Source organism: Sarcophilus harrisii, chromosome 2 (genome assembly GCF_902635505.1).
Source record: "Sarcophilus harrisii chromosome 2, mSarHar1.11, whole genome shotgun sequence".
Lineage (NCBI taxonomy): Eukaryota > Metazoa > Chordata > Mammalia > Dasyuromorphia > Dasyuridae > Sarcophilus > Sarcophilus harrisii.
The window spans coordinates 517,565,613-517,581,757 of record NC_045427.1 but is presented as its reverse complement, the minus strand read 5'-3'; the positions used below and the strand labels follow the sequence as shown (position 1 = coordinate 517,581,757).

The 16,145-nt window shown below is 35.4% G+C and overlaps 1 protein-coding gene across 6 annotated transcripts in view; it reads left to right on the top strand.

The window, feature by feature from the left end:
- The window catches only part of MAP2K5 (mitogen-activated protein kinase kinase 5), a 301,668-nt gene that overhangs the window by 233,998 nt on the left and 51,525 nt on the right, over positions 1-16,145 (top strand). For 5 of the 6 annotated variants that reach the window (XR_004232393.1, XM_012543497.3, XM_012543493.3 and 2 more), the window contains 2 exons: positions 6,209-6,235; positions 6,549-6,581. The exons of the other annotated variant lie outside the window; for it this stretch is intronic. Coding sequence is in view for 4 of the 5 variants with exons in the window: in XM_012543497.3 (XP_012398951.1) it covers positions 6,209-6,235; positions 6,549-6,581 (60 nt within the window). In the remaining variant the exon portion in view is untranslated. The remainder of the gene's footprint in view (positions 1-6,208; positions 6,236-6,548; positions 6,582-16,145) is intronic. 6 annotated transcript variants of the gene reach the window in all.

Here is a 16,145-nt window from a genome sequence, read left to right as displayed (position 1 = left end):
TAATAGACTCACAGAAGTGTTAACAGCTTGAAAACTGCTACTAGGCTTATTTAATAAACAAAAATGCTGATTTGTAATAGAAAAATGGAGCCACAAGTGAATTACACTGTCATCTTTAAATGGGTAGGAATCAAAAAATATTATTATTCATTTTATCACCATAATGAATTTTGTGCCTATAATTTAATGGAAATATTTGTTTCTTTTAGTCATCCCTCTATTCCTTAATAGAACTAGTTCTGTAATTTAACATTTCCATTCCTTTTAAGTATCACTTCCTACCCTTTTTAAAACAGTGTTTTGTGGCTTGAATTAACAAACACATTTTTAAGATGATTGTCCTGGGCAATAAGGTTTCCATGTTTATATGATTGGATAGGTTTGGAGTAAAGAAGATGAATGAGTTGAAAGGTATAATCGTTTTTTTATACCATAAATACTGCAAGTTCTAACTTAAAAAAGAAATTATCAAGCACATTAGAAACTCATAACACCTAGTCTAGTGCTGTGCATGAAATTGGTGCTTAAGAAATACTTCTTCAGTGGAATATGCATGTTAGTTTTCACTTGAGGAGAAAGAATCTTACAGGTGGTTGGATTCAACATTGTCTTGAAGAAATTGTGCCCTTAGCAAAGAAAAAACTCAGGCAAAGCCTGTGCAAACATAGTTTAGTCCCCTCTGTTTTAAAGATGAGGAAACTGAAACCCATGCAAATTAAGTAATGGGTCCAGGGATGCCCATCTTTGTGGCAGAAGTAGGACCAGAATCCAGGTTTCCTCTAAAGCACTTTTATGGGAGTTGGGTTTTTTTATCTTTGTTTTGGGCTCTTTCAGGGTTAGAATTTTCTTTTTTGAAAATCATTAACGCTATCTGCATCTGTATTCTAGAAATATAAATATAAACATATTTAAGTGCCCTTTTCCTTCCTCTCCCTCAAAAAAAATACCATGAATGTGTTTTATATCACACCTGAAGAATTTTGCGTTGAGTAAACTTTTACTCCTGTGTGGCTGTAGACAGATAAGGAGAGCCAATGATGACTTGTGATACAAAGAGTTTATGATCAAGCCAAGAGACTTGAGTTTAAGCCTCAGCACAACAAATCTTGCACAAATCCTTTTTAACTTGCTCTGGCTTTGCTCATTAGTAAAACAATGCAATTTATATAGATCATCTCTGAGATCTTTTCCTGCTCTAAAATTGCATTGCCATTGTAATCTACAAAAACAGGCAAGAGGAAATCTGGTTCTAGACTCAGCTTGATCACTCAATGTGTTGCTTAGGACAAATCACCTCACTTCCCTAAGTATCAGTTTTCTCATAATGAATGAGAAGTAAGTTATTTTCCTGATCTGCTATATTATAGAATGAATCAGTGATTCAATATCAGGAATAAGGAAGTTACCATTTATAATATTATAATTCTGATCTGCAAGGTTATTATTGCTTACTTTGATTTGGAAGCACAGTCTTTTGGAATATATCTGTTGTCATCAAGATTGGTCTAAGGTTTAAAAAAAAATAAAAAACAAGGTTCGGCATTGGAAACTCAAATGGCATGCCAGTAGCATGGCAAATGGAAATAACATTCTTTAAAAATTCTAACTATATGACTTGGTTTTATATCTTTTTTCTGTTTAAGAGGAAATAACAGAAGCTTGAAAAGCAGTAAATATGTAAAGGGAAAATTTGTCAACTGATATAGGAAGATCTGACCTAGGTCACACATAAATCTCTCAGACAAGAGCTTCAGGGCAAGTCATAATTCCAGAGAGTAAAAGAGAAAATGAAAGCTATAGCTAGCGTCTTCTGTAAGTTACATAGGTGGATTCATTTTAGTTTTCTGATTGTGCCTTTGAGTAGAATGAGAAAGGACTGGTAAAGGTCTTCTTTGGCACTTTCTGTCAAAAACATCTCCATGGTGATAGAAACATAATGTGATGGTCTGTCAAAAGTTGCTTTTCATCACCAGAGGCATGTATTAAATAGTAGGAGCAACAAAAGGAAAAGTTTTGCATTGTTAACAGTTAAATTCCCCAAGTCAGGTTATGGAAACCTATTATCTCACTTCCTTCAAATGGTTTTAACAGTCATAATGCAAAACTAGCTTTCCATTTCTATTTTATGCTATTGTTACTATTATAAATAATAAGAACAACTAGTCAGAGCACTATATGATATCTTTTGATTCTCACAATATAATTCTCAATTGTGAGATTCTCACAGTTCACAGTAGGACCCCAGGAGAAAGGTGCGCTTATCCCCATTTCACAGATGAGGAAACTGAGGCTGGAAAAAAAAAGGTTGAGTCATTTAGCCAGGATCTATAATCTGTTAAATACCCGAAGCAGAATTTTAACTTCTGTGTTTAGACTTCAAAGTTATCCCTCTGTTTGCTATAGCACTTTTGATTGTGTTTATAGTATAAAGCCTTAAGGAAAAGAAAATAGATATGACTTAATAATGTTTCCAAAAGTAGGTTTAAGCAAAATTTTGTTTTGTAGTTTTGCTTGGGACCCTAATTATTCAAAAATGCAAACTCTTTAGCCAAGTGGTCAACCAGCAACTATTTAGGACAGCAAAATAGAAAGGACGTCAAATTGAAAGTCAGGGGACCAGGATTCACATCTCTGCTCTGCTACTTGCTTCCTGGGTAATCTTGGTACATTGTGTCACTGTTCAGGACTTCATCTTACTCCTCTAATTAAATTTAGGTAGATAGTCTAGATCCCAGATTCTTAAACTGAGATTTGCAACCCCATATGGGATCTCATAACTGAATGTGGAGGTCATGAGATATGATTTATTATCAGGAATTGATTTGTATACCTATTTTATATACTTCTGTGCCCGAGGTTACATAACAGTTTCTTAGGTAAAAAGGGTCATGAGTTGCTGGTCTAGAATCCTCCCTGCTTTAAATCTGGAGTCCTATTTGCAAGACACTATTCCAGGCCTTGTAGGATATACAAACAAAGGAGAGAGTCCTATCAATGACAAAAAAAGAGGAAATATGAATATAGACTCATAAGACTGCAGCACAAAAATGTTGATTGTGAAGCATGAAATTGTGCCTCTCCATTTAAACACAGGTCTCTTTTTACCTCAAAATGAAGCCCTATTCTCCTGCTATTATCATTTTAAATCTTGGCCCTAACTGCTGGCAGAAGGATAAAAGTAATGCTTGGAAGAGGGAAAAGATCAGCTAATTAACAGATCAAAACACTACTAGTTCTAGAGACTGATTAGCAAAGTGTGTGATTGTGGCAATTATAGCTCTGCTCATTGTCCCAAAGTAATAGTTACAGGCAGGAAACTTTCAGGCAAAGGCAAAATATATACATAGCAGAACAAGAAGTACCACAAGTTAGTTTGAAACGCTAGTTCCCATGTTATAAGATATGGGTCATAGTTTCAAACGGTGTCATCTTGTCCCCTTGAACTTTGGCCTTGAAACAAAACATTGGGAAAGCAGACCACGAATAAAGATGGAAGTACAAGGAGCTAATATTTTTATATTGACTACTCTTACACCTAAATATTGAATGGGCTATAAAATTAGGAGTTTCCCTTTTTCATGAACTGTGTACAAAAGGGGAAGCACTGGCTGTGAAGTTGACTTTTGTTTGGGTTTGTTTTATGGGTTCTGAACCCACACAGTAATGTGATCTTGAAAAAGGTAAACAACAGAGAGTTTAACAGTGAAAAATATGCCTAATATAAATACAGTCAAGTGCATTGCAGTTCACAACTTGAAAAATATGACTATAGCATTAAATTTTCTAGTGGAATTAACAGAGGAACAGAATGCAGCCTTTAAGGCAATATATTTGAGACAGAGAAAATAGATAATACATCTAACTCTATGGTCTCTGTGGCATTCATATAAAGAAAAGCACAGTAGCTTTATTTAATTGAGAAAATGAATCAATTACAATGATGTTGCATCATCAAATTCTAGTGAAATAGAAGATATAAGTCACTGCGTTGTGTAACAGTGTTAAAAAGTAATTGAGTGTCTTAAGCATTTTGAATCAATTTCAGGTACTGGCAAGGCCACCTTGATGCAAAATTTATGAAGATGATCTCAAATAATATGTTGCCATCAAAACCGTGTAATAAAACCTGGTAACAATGTGTCTTTTTAAAACCTAAAAAAATATATAGTATAGTTAGTAGTATCAAAGATTTTTTTGTAACATCTGTTTTTCAATTATTTGTGGTCCACACAGCAAGAGCTAAACTAGTACAATTTTAAGAAGCCTTAAAAACTGATTATCTTCACCAAGAAAGATATGATGAACTGCTTCCTAAACTCCTTCAAATAAGAATTAATGAGAATATTTTTTCTCCTCTATTCAAATGACTTGCATACTTTGATGAGTATTTTGCATATCTTGTTAGGATAGAACCTCCCTCCTTGACTGAAAATACCAGCTAAATCTTCTAGAGGAGTACAGCACTATTTTTCTTGGACATGCTCCTAGTGAACATTTTTTAAAATACACCTTGTAATTGATGTCCAATAATAATTTGTTTTTTAGCCTTATCCAAACTTTATGGCCAGATCTCTACATGGGGGTCTAGATAAACAAGTATCTCTTATTTCAGAAAATACAATTTATGCCTTTGGTACTTTTTAAATATTACATGGAATTATGCCAAAACTTTCAGATGGCTGTGCAAAATTTAACCTAGTGGTGAGATTTTTAAGCTTTGTCTTCCTATTAAATTATATATGTAACCTACTACCTATATATCAGTACTGAACATTTTGTCAGGAAGAATGAAAATTACTGTTGATCCACAGTTGTAGTTAAGGCTGAAAATATTAAAGCAGAGTGGCCTAGCAACTGCTTCAGACTTTAAACATACTTTTTGGTTATTCCATCCAGAGCACTGGTGATGATGTTTGCTAATAACCTTGATAGGTGCAGGGAAAAAAATGAAAAAAAATACACACACATATCTGCACACACAGGAGATAGAAAGAGGGAGAGAGATTAGGTATAATAGGAGATTTATAGTCAATGGCCTGGAAGTATTTACCAGTCTAAGCTAAAGAAATCAAACCCATATAAGAATACTTAAAAATTAGAAAGGCAAGTGTAAACACATGCAAATTAGTTTGTTTCAAAATGGTAAGACGGTTGAGGAAGAAGCAACTAGTTTATTTGGTGATTTTATATTTGTCCTACTCTTTTTGCCTCCTATTTTCCAGCTCAGCTGGAGACCAGTCATCACAGCACAGCTACAATGGGCTCATATATTCAGGCAAAGCCAAGAAATAGCATATGATACTCTGGAGCAGCCAAGAATAGGACATCTTTCTCAAGAACGTCTTAGAACCTGAAAATACACTGGATTTGAGTTTTTAAAAATACATTAGCAGGCATTTTTTGTGTGTGTGCTGTAGTATTTAATACTTTAATTACTAAGTTGATGTTTTATTAATTTGGTATCATATTTTTAGTAATTTTTCTAAGAAATATAGTTTATCAATGTTATAGATGAGTGACCAGCCTGCCTTTAGAATGTTGATAAGGCAGGCAGTCTTCTGTAGGCTGCATGAAAAGTCTTTGCTTTTTCTTAAAAACAATGCAAAACTTATATGAAGTTGATTTCCCCAGAGAATATTGCTATTCTAGAAACATGGTGGGAAACTTTGGGAGAGGGGGATCATTTGCCCCTCTTCTGAGTTAGAAGTAGATACTTCAACCACATAATTAAAGTTTTCTTCACAAAATAGGGAATTGTGAGCAGACACTGGCAGGAATCCAAAATTCTAATTTCTGACTATGATTTAATTTCAATTTTAAATAAATCGGTTTTTAATTTAAAAAGAGTGAGCTTCATAACATTAGCAATGATTGCAACATTAAGCCCAGTGTTCACAATCTAGCAATATAAAACATTATTTATATCTGAATCGTAAACAGCCTTTTGAAATGGATTATGGTTTTTCTCCCTATTCTAATACAACCTGGAGGGTACTAAAAAGTGTTGTGTGAAATTAACATTCTGCTGACTTTCGCCTATAAATGAGAAGCGAGCTATTAACATTTGTGTATTTTCATTATGTAAATTGTGTTAACACATGCCCACAAATTGCCACCAGCAATGCAATAATTTTCTCTCAGTGATCATAATGTGTCCAAGTGAGTCATTTTGATTATGACATGCTAATTACATATTGCCTTTTTTCAGATTCAGAAAAACCAGGGATCTTTAATGGTAAGCTTTATGAGTTCAGAAAAAAATTCACTTTTCTTTTTCCTGATGGCTGCTTCCTTTGCATGCTTGAATGCCTTGTTTTAAACTTAGCAAATTGCATTTTGAAGAAAATGCAAACCTTTAACTGCCTGTACTATTAGATTAGGTACCATTAGAAATAATAGAACATCCTGAGCATCAATGTTTTTATAAGAGTTTGCTGCTGTTGATTAATCTTGCTATATTTTATTGCATTAATGATTTTTTCTTTCCACTCCACTGTAAAGATATTGCATATAGGCTAATACTTTTTCCTCTCTTCTTCCCATTGCAGCCTCTCCAGCTACTGCAGTGCATTGTTGATGAGGTGAGGCACCGTCTTATGTGCTTTCACTCCTAAAGTCATTCCTAATGGTGTGGAAAGCTTATATTTTGTTTCCTAATGAAGCACAATGCCCAACATCCTCAGAGCAAGTTGTGTTGTATGGCATTGAGCTGTGTTACATGAGCTGCCCCTGTCCCACATTTTATTCTGCCAATTCTAACAGAGAAGCTGTGCAAAAACAGACTGTCCCACACACAGATCCTCACAGGGATGCAAGGACTACAGACATAGTAATTGATCCTCTCCCCAGCCAGACAGGGGAGAGAGCCTGAAATTAAAGGGGTATCATTTATTTTATAACAGATATTTAAAGTCATTTGGCATGCAAGGGTTAGAGGTGAACAGCAACCATAAGTGGGATGAAATTTGTCTTCCTTTATTTACCCAAACCATATTGGGGAGGTAATTGTACATAAGCTATAGGTCACTAGTTCAGCTTTAATTTCCTAATTAGACATTTTCCCAGAATATGTGACCTTAACTTCCTTTGCTTTGAACTACTATATTTGAACCATTATTTTAAATCATTATGTCTTTGATAATACCTAGCTATATAGTTAATACCACTGTTCTTTGAGGGCACTAACCCATCTAAATCTCTCTCAAGCAACTTTTCCCATTTGTTATTCTGATTTTAAATTTCTCATTTTGGTAAATTAACTGTTTTGTGCTATGTAGGGCTCCCAACAAAGAAACACCGATATATAGATAGATAGATAGATAGATAGATAGATAGATAGATATAGATAGATATATTTTTTAAATCATAGTTTTTTCAGTCTAGGCTTTCCCACTAGCAATGTTTATTTTTAAAACTTTAATTTTATAATATTTTCAATACTTCTAATTAGAGACGAAAAGCAATAAATGATTCAGATAGGAAAGTTTGAAAGAAAAAACAAATCGTAATTCATAATTATTCCTCTCAATTAAACATCTGTATAACTAGTTATGAGATTTGGGAGAAAAAATAAAGATCCTCTCAGGAAAAAGACAAACATACACATATCACAATAATAGTAAGAATGGCGATCTAACATCCTTAATGACAGCATCAGTCAGTCCATATATCCCCTGCAACCCATGAAACATGTTGGGTCAAAAATGAGTACATCATCCTGAAGCCAATGGAGGCTTCATTACCCCAAATACCAGACAGACCTCCTGGATCTAGTAGTTCATCAATATCTTCTCCATTTGTATTACGTTGAGAAAGCATCCTGTCCCAAGCAGTCTTCTAAATTAAACAGATTTCATTAATTCTTCCTTCAAGTTTGCTCAGACATGTCAGGAGTCTATAGCTTTACATGTTCAGTACCATTGATTGTCTTAAGACTCTGTGCTAATGGATCAGGCTAAGGATATACAATCAAGTATTACCGCCCTCTATCTCTAATAACAGATTCCATGGGAAACTTGGAGATTTAATAAGCTAGTTTTTATTGAGGATAAGGAGGGCATGTTTATATGTAATGCTTGCACTCAAATTCCATTAGGGTTGGTCTGCACAATGGCAGATACTTAATAAAATGTTTGTTGAATGAAAATGAATGAATGAATGAAAAACTAAGAAACAACATTATTTTGACTAAAAACAAAATTAATTTTGTTTTTGATTTAAACTCATATGGAAAATTCTTATAAGAACATTGAGAGGGGAGAAGAGTGGGTGGAGAAAAGGTCCATTCAAAGATAAGCTGTGTATGGTAGCTTCTGAAAGAAGGGAGGACCAATGGGGTTCTTGTCTGAGCTTCAATACATTTTAATAGTTGTGCTCCTTTGCTCCTGTGAGTTTATCAAATTTCCCAGCATTTGTAGCATTTTATTTAGACTAAACCTATTAATAGAAGCAGTTAGATGGCACAGTGGATAGACTCCTGAGGTTGCAATCAGGAGGACCTGAGTTCAAATATGGCCTCAGATACTTAACTGTGTGATCCTGAATAAGTCATTTAACCCTATTTGCCTCAGTCTCCTCATCTGTAAAATGAACTGCAAAATGGAAAAGGAAATGACAAAGCATTCCTATATCTTAGACAAGAAAATCCCAAAAGGGGTCACGAAGAGTTAGACACAACTGAAAAATGACTCAACAACAATATATGGTGAGATTCAACTTGAATGAAGTCCAACTGCCCATGACCATAGATTTAAAGCTTGAAGAGACCTTAGAGGCCATTAAGCGAAAATCCCCTCATTTTATAGATGAAGAAATGGTTTAGTGTCCCTGATATCTGAGTTTTAATATTTCTTCAGGGTTCATGTATGCCCTTCTTCTGGGGCTATGTAACTGGGTTCCCCTCCCGGTTTTACTTCCATCAGCATACTTGATTATGTTATGTAGCATTCTTATAATAATAGTAGTCATGACACCTGAAGATATTTACAAACTAATTCAGACAACATAGGTGTGTTCAAAGTCATGTACAAGCATAAAGCAAAGTTCATTATACAGTGCCTTGTTATTACATGGATTTGAGTGTTTCTCTTCAAAATAAGGACTATGAGAATATAAAATCTGTGATTTTTGTCAGACTGGGGGTATCCTGATATGGGGAATCCTTTCTGCCAACACAGATTCCAACTTCGCTATGACTTTTGTATTTTAACTGTTAGGGAATTATATGAAGGTTAAATAGCTTACTCAGAATCACACTGCTGATAAATATCACAGGTTGAATTTAAAGCCAGATTTCCTTGAGTCCAACCCAACATGTTCTCTAATAGGTAGACTCTCCCTCTTCCAAAAGTAGGAAAATTATTAAAAATAATAACCTCATAAATTTCAAGTGGAAAGGGACTTTAAAAGTCTAATCCTTTCATTTTACAAATGAAGAAATACAAGACTCAGAGAGGTTCAGTAATTTGCCCAGATAGCAAGCATTTATGTGTTCTGGTCAATGTATTTGTACAAGACACATCCATCTTGATTGAATTAATTTGTAAACTCCTTTTGGGCCCAAGCCACATCCACAATTATCTTTCTCCTCCTTTTCAGTGTTGATTCTTTAAAAAAAAAAAAAAAAAAAAGAAAGAAACATTTTATTTTGACCAACAGAAGGACATCATGATATAGTAGGTAGGGTTCTAAGCTTAGAGTGAGAAAGTCCAAGGTTTGACTCCAACTGTAGACATTTATTTAGATGTGTATTTATAGGCAAATCTCAGTTCTGATGCTGAGAATATTCTCTAAGACTCAAAAGTCATAGAAAGGTTCTGATTTGTCACAGTAGACAGACTAACCAATTCAAGGCAGTCCCAGATCCTTGTAATAGGTGCTTCCTAATATTCATCCCTTTCATGAAGTACATTCCCTCCCCAAAGCAGATGCTAAATTAGTAGTAACTTTGTCATGAATTATTAACATAGGCACAGTCACTACTATTTCAAGGAAAAGAATACAATGAGAAATCAGGATTTAACACAGGCATTCTCTCCCCACACTGCATTCCTGTGCTAACATTATAAGCTTTTCATTTGTTATAATTGCACCGTATGTTAGTAAAAATCTCAATTGTTCAATTCAATAGACATTATTTTGCACCTACCTTGTGAATAGCATGATCATAGGCACCATGAAAGATAAAGCCCATAAAGATGCAATCAGTCAACATGCAAATGCCTTGTTGTGTCTATTGTGTGCCAGTCACTATGCTAAGTGATGGAGATACAAAGAAAGACAAATGACAGTCCCTGCTCTCAAGAAGCTCACAGTTAATGAGGAAGAGAACATATATACAGTTGTGTACCAAAAAATCATATGCAGGATAAACTGCCTTCAGAAAAAAGGCACTAGAATTAAGGAGAACCAGAAAAGTCTTCTTCATAATCAGAGAGAAGATACTAGAATTAAGGAGAACCAAGAAAGGCTTCTTGTAGAAAGAAGGATTTTAGCTGAGACTTCAGGGAAACAAGGAAGTAGAGAGGAAGAAGGAGAGTATTCTGTGCATGGGAGACAACCAGTGAAAATTCATTCCCTTTTCTCATGAAATTCAGCATCTAGTAGGGGGATAAGACATACATCCTACAATACAGTGTAATATTTAATAAATTCATTTGAGAATCAAAGGAGGGAAATCATTACTGTTATATATGAAATACTGTTAAAATACAAGCTATTCTTTTCATCTTCTTTTAATTATTTGTCACCTTTGGGGAATGAGAGGTAAAATTTTCAGATAACTGAAAATGTGATGTCCATTTCCCTGCCATAGTAAAAAAAGGATCTAGAATTTTTTTTATAACTTTTTTAACTCAGTAATCATTATGAGCATCAATTATTATATTTTGCTTTTATATAGTAATGTCAGAGACTATTCAAATGTCAAAGCTTAGCTTTTTATTTAATTGAATCTCCCCAGCTGTTCTAGTTGGCAGTTTCTCTATCTCCCCATTTAGTGATGCCCTCAGGAACTATTGAGGTGTGTAGGGCTATTTGCCCCTATACTAAATAGCTCCAGACCGCTGTGTTGATCTTGTTATTGTTTGCTTAATCTCTTCCCTTGTGTCTATCTTTTTCCCATCCCTTGTCAATTCTTATCCCTGTAGGTGGGTGTCTAAAACCCCAACTTTCTAATTTTCTGTCCCCAGCTTCCTCACTGCCTGATTGCAATCTAGAACATGATAGAGGATTGTCAGGAGAATCCAGATAATAGAGTATAATATGCAAAATTATGTTAGTAGGTATATGCCTAAATAAGGAGTGGCTGCTTCCAGCCACTGTAATAAAGGGCATGGTACAGTTCATCACTTAACAAGCATCCATTTAAGTGGCTACTGTGGCCTAGATAGGCATATCACTGGGTCAGGACATAGGAGGGCCTGAGTTCAGATATGACCTCAAACACTGAATGCCTGACCCAAAGTAAATCTCTTGACATCTCTGTTCTTCAGTTTCTTCATCTGTAAAATGGAAACAATAGCAGCACCTATTTCCCAAAGCTGTTGTGAATATAAAATGAATCATATTTGCAAGACTTTCTACAAAACTGAAAATGTTCTATAATGTTCATTATTATTGTCAGGCACTGAGGATACAAGTACGAAAAATGACTGTTATAGTTTCTGTTTCCAAGGAGCTTATATTCCAATGGGAAAGACAAACACATATAAAAATATAAATTGCATAGGCCTTAGAAGATTTTGCTTATTTTAGGATTTACAGAATTTCATGACAGACAGCTAAGATTGTGAAGTTTTTGCCAATCTTGAGTGGGATATTTTATAAGTGTATATCAGACACATTATAGCCTAAGTTCAATGTCTATCTAATGTCTGTAACAAAAAAGAAAAATTAGCAAATGAATTAGTCTCCTCTTTATACTTCCATCCACAAGTTATGCAACTGCTTGTTTGGGTCATACTTTATACCTTGATGAGAAATATTTTCATAAGAAAATGTTGATTGCACTTGCTGTATTACAATGAATTGCAAGAGTTGGAGAATTTAGTGTTTTTGTGAAATGCAAGCATGATTTTAAACAGTGATCTCTGATGATTTGTAATCACAGCAGAACCAATTTGACAAATAGCTAATTTGTTTAAAATTCAAAGAACAATTCCTAAATTTCACATTTCCCCCCTACTTTGTCTATAACAGAAAAATTCATTCACTAACTAGGTATTAAAAAATTATGTAATCATATCATTCTAAAATATAATGTTTTTTTAATCAGATCAGTTATTTTATTAGTGTAAGTAGCATTTGATGAGAAAATTCTACCCTTTCCTCATACTGATTGGCATCTTCTTTGCAACTTTTAGTTTTAGAGAATTGCCTAAGACATTGAGAATAACTATCTAGAGTCTTACAACTGGCATATTTTAGGAAACCAGGTTTTCTTGGCTTTAAGTCCAGCTTTTTAAAAATATTGTGTCATGGTGCCTATTAATGCACATTTATGTGTTGAATCACACTGGTTATGTAATGCCGGAGAAACTGAGCAAGATAGAGATTAGAGAGTATTTAATAATTTATTAAATGGAGAGATATACTGGGACCAGTTGGATCCATGGTTGGTCCCAGGGCTGAATGAGACTATCATCTCCAAGAATCCAGCAAACAATCAGAGTTCTCAATGACATATATACAGGTGACTCAGACACAGAAGACTGAGGCAGGACCAAAGTCAGGATGCTGAGAGTGGGAACAGAACTGACAAGGTGGGGTAAGCCACTAGAGATGGGGATGACATAATTAGGGGGAGGCATCCCAGACATGGGGAGAGGCATCTTGTTAAGACAGTATCTGACATTCCATAGCTTGGGATGGGGAGAGGCATTCTGATATTCTAAAACATAAGATCTTTTATCCTTATCAAGTATTCTGATAAAGAGGGAGGGGAGGTTTTGCAGAACTGAGAAGCAGAGAAACCAAGGTAGGACTGAGTCAGGATAATTAGGGAAACTGAGTCAGGACAATAAAAGAGAACTATGGCATAACAGTTATGGGTCCATTATCTTTCACTTACTGTAGAAAGGCTTTTCAAAGGAGGTAAGTTTAAGGTTGGGTTTAGAAAGAAGGCAGTAGAATATTCTGGCAAATGGAGATTGCCTCCCTGGGAACTATGTGGGCAAAGAGCTGGGACAAGGAGGAATAAAAATAGCAGAATGGAAACATAATTGAATTGCTCTTTAAGAGACTGTGTACCTCGTCTGTCTTTTAGGACAAAGGCTAATTTAAGGTACAATGAGATGGGTCTCAGTAGATGACCTCATGGGAAATATTGACCCTTAATATCTCAGACTCCTTAGAATGACATGCATGATGTTCTCAGATTCACAGTTAGGTCTTGTTCACAAATTACTTTATTAAAGAATTGTCTCTGATTGTGATGCCTTTGACTGAGCATAGGATTCCGTTTAACTGGTAATCTCAGTATGTCTTGTGCACAAACAGGGTAGCTACTTTGGGGGGGGGGGGCATGATTTCATGAAAACCACCACAATAAATTCCACCCCTATGAACTAATCAATGCCTATCATTCCACAACTTAAAAAAGAGTCCCTTTTTCTTAAAGTCATTTCCCATCATCAAAATAGAGTAGTCAATGTGGGATCCTGAAGGAGGAAAGAAGGTAGTCTATAGGGCTTCAGGGAAGAACTCTCTTTGGATTCAAAAGGAACATTTTCTCTAGGAGTCAGTCCTTCAGTTCTTAGTGAAGGCAAAGGTGTCTCCCTTGAAAAATCCAAGGGTGGAGGAGGGAAGTGAGGCAGCTAAGAGAGTTTACAGAAGCAACTCCCAAATTGAGAATTTCTATTTGCAAAGCACTACTTGGTAAAGTAGCAGGCATAGGTATGATGAATGTTCTCATCTGGTCTATTTTCCCCAAACAGCTCCCTTTTATAATGCATGCAGTTCACTCCTTTTCAGAGATGTGGGAACAAATAGTTAACCAAGTTTTAAGGTGTTTTCATCTTAGAATAAATGTTTATCAGGTCTTTTCCTAAGATAAGTTTTTGATTGAGGGAAGAAAGGAAGAGGTATGAAGAAGAAGACTTTGGCCACTTCACAGTTTGTGGTAAAGGCTGGCCTTGTAACCTTTCACTTTGATGTAAGTAGAGAGATTCCAGACCCAGTGTGGTTGCTTTAATTTCAAATGCATTTTTTGTTTTTTTCTTCCCAATCCCTCTCTCATAGACAAAGAAAATTCTAGTTCCATGTAGTACGTTCTTTAAATATAATTGATAAAGTCCAGAAAATTTGCAGAAGGCTTGGGGCTTCCCAAGTAGAACTTTATAATAACAAATGCTAGAATTATATGTCTATCAATGCAGTCAGTCCCTAACTTTAACGTACTTGACTTAAATGGCTTCCTTATTGATAACATTTTTGCAGCATTTTATTCATGACAAGCAATTAAGCTATTTATAAAAATTAGTGTTAGCTTCCCATTTTACAAATGAGGATACTGAGTTTTGGGGAGGTTAGATTCAACTAGGTGGCACTGTGGAGAGCCCTGTATGTAGAAGCAGGAAGATTTAAGTTCATTTTAAATCCAGCCACAGACACACACTAGCTATGTGATCCAGAGCAAGTCACTTAAATGGGGTTAATAACATCTACCTCATAGTAGTTGGGGAGGATCAAATGAGATAATAATATCTGTGAAGTGCTTAGTACCGTGCCTGGTACTTAGTTGTTACATTAAAAATCCTTGCTCCCTAACTAAGCAGTGGAACTGGAATTTGAGCCTATGTTTTGTAACTCCAGGCATTACCATTCCACTAGAGTATCGTAAAGGGCTTTATTCTTTCTTTCACCCCGTGTTTATTCCTTTTTTTTTTTTACCTCCCTAAACTTCCTCCCACTCCAGAAACAACTACCACCTCCCATTATATCAAAACTAGATCTGTGACCATGGCTGCTATCTATTTCTGCCCCTACTTTATCTGCTTAGTTGGCTTGTCTGCTAAACACCTGTTTAGGAGATTTCTACCTGAATATCCTATAGGCATCTCAAACTCAACCTACTAAAATAGAATTCATCTCATTCACTCCCTACCCACTCACCCACAAAGCCCTGTCCTTCTTCCAAGCATTCCTGTTTCCATTGAGGGCACCACCTAGTCATCCAGGTTTGACATTTCAGAGTCCTCTTCAGCTTTTTATTCTTTCTCACCACTCTTATCAAATCAGTTACTGAATTTTGGCCCTCCACAATGTCTTCATTCCTCTTTCTCTAGTCCCAGAATCACTAGCCTTGTTCAGGCCTTCATCACCTCTCTCTTGGACTATAACACTGCTTCCCCCACCCAGTACTCTACCTTGTAGACTTCTCAATTCCCTAATGTATCTGCAGCTCAGACATTCTCTCCTTCAAGCAGCTCTAATGAGCACAGTGATAATATGTTTATTAAACTGAAAACTCTCCTTCTAGTCTCTCCCTTCTACAATCCATCTTCCAGCTGTCAAAAGAATCTCCCTTCAAAATCATGTTCAACTCTGTCACTCCCCAGCTCAAGAAGAGAGGTGAGAAGGAATTGCCACTTAAGAATATCTACACTAGCATTAACTAGTTCTGCCAGGAATCAAATTCATTCTTCTTTTCTTAGAGAGCTTTGTGCTTTGGATGTTGGGAAAGTTAAGAAGCAGTTGCATTCAAAGCACAAAGCTCATTTAAAGTAAATATTTTTTTTTTCTTCTCATTGAAGTTTTCTCCACTTTCCCCTGCCTGAGCCATCCAGAGCATCACAAAGAACTGGGGTTTTCATTTTTGATTTCTTCTCTCTCAGAACAGAAAGGCAAATAGTTTAATTAGTTTACAAGTATGCCTACAACTAATTCCTATAGATCAAGAGCTCCTAACCATGCTAAACATAAATTATCTACTTCTGTTTTCATATGTAATATTTAAAAATTCTATAATTTATAGAAGTTGTGATAGAAACTTATAAGTATTAAATAGCCAAAGTTAAAAAGAGTTTTATTATATTCTGAAGCTTCTGTTAACTCAACCACTATGACACAGTGGTTTTTGTCTTGTCTTAGTTTGGTCTACCTGTGGTTTTATGAGTATTGGGTGCTTTCTCAGCATGGAAACTCTA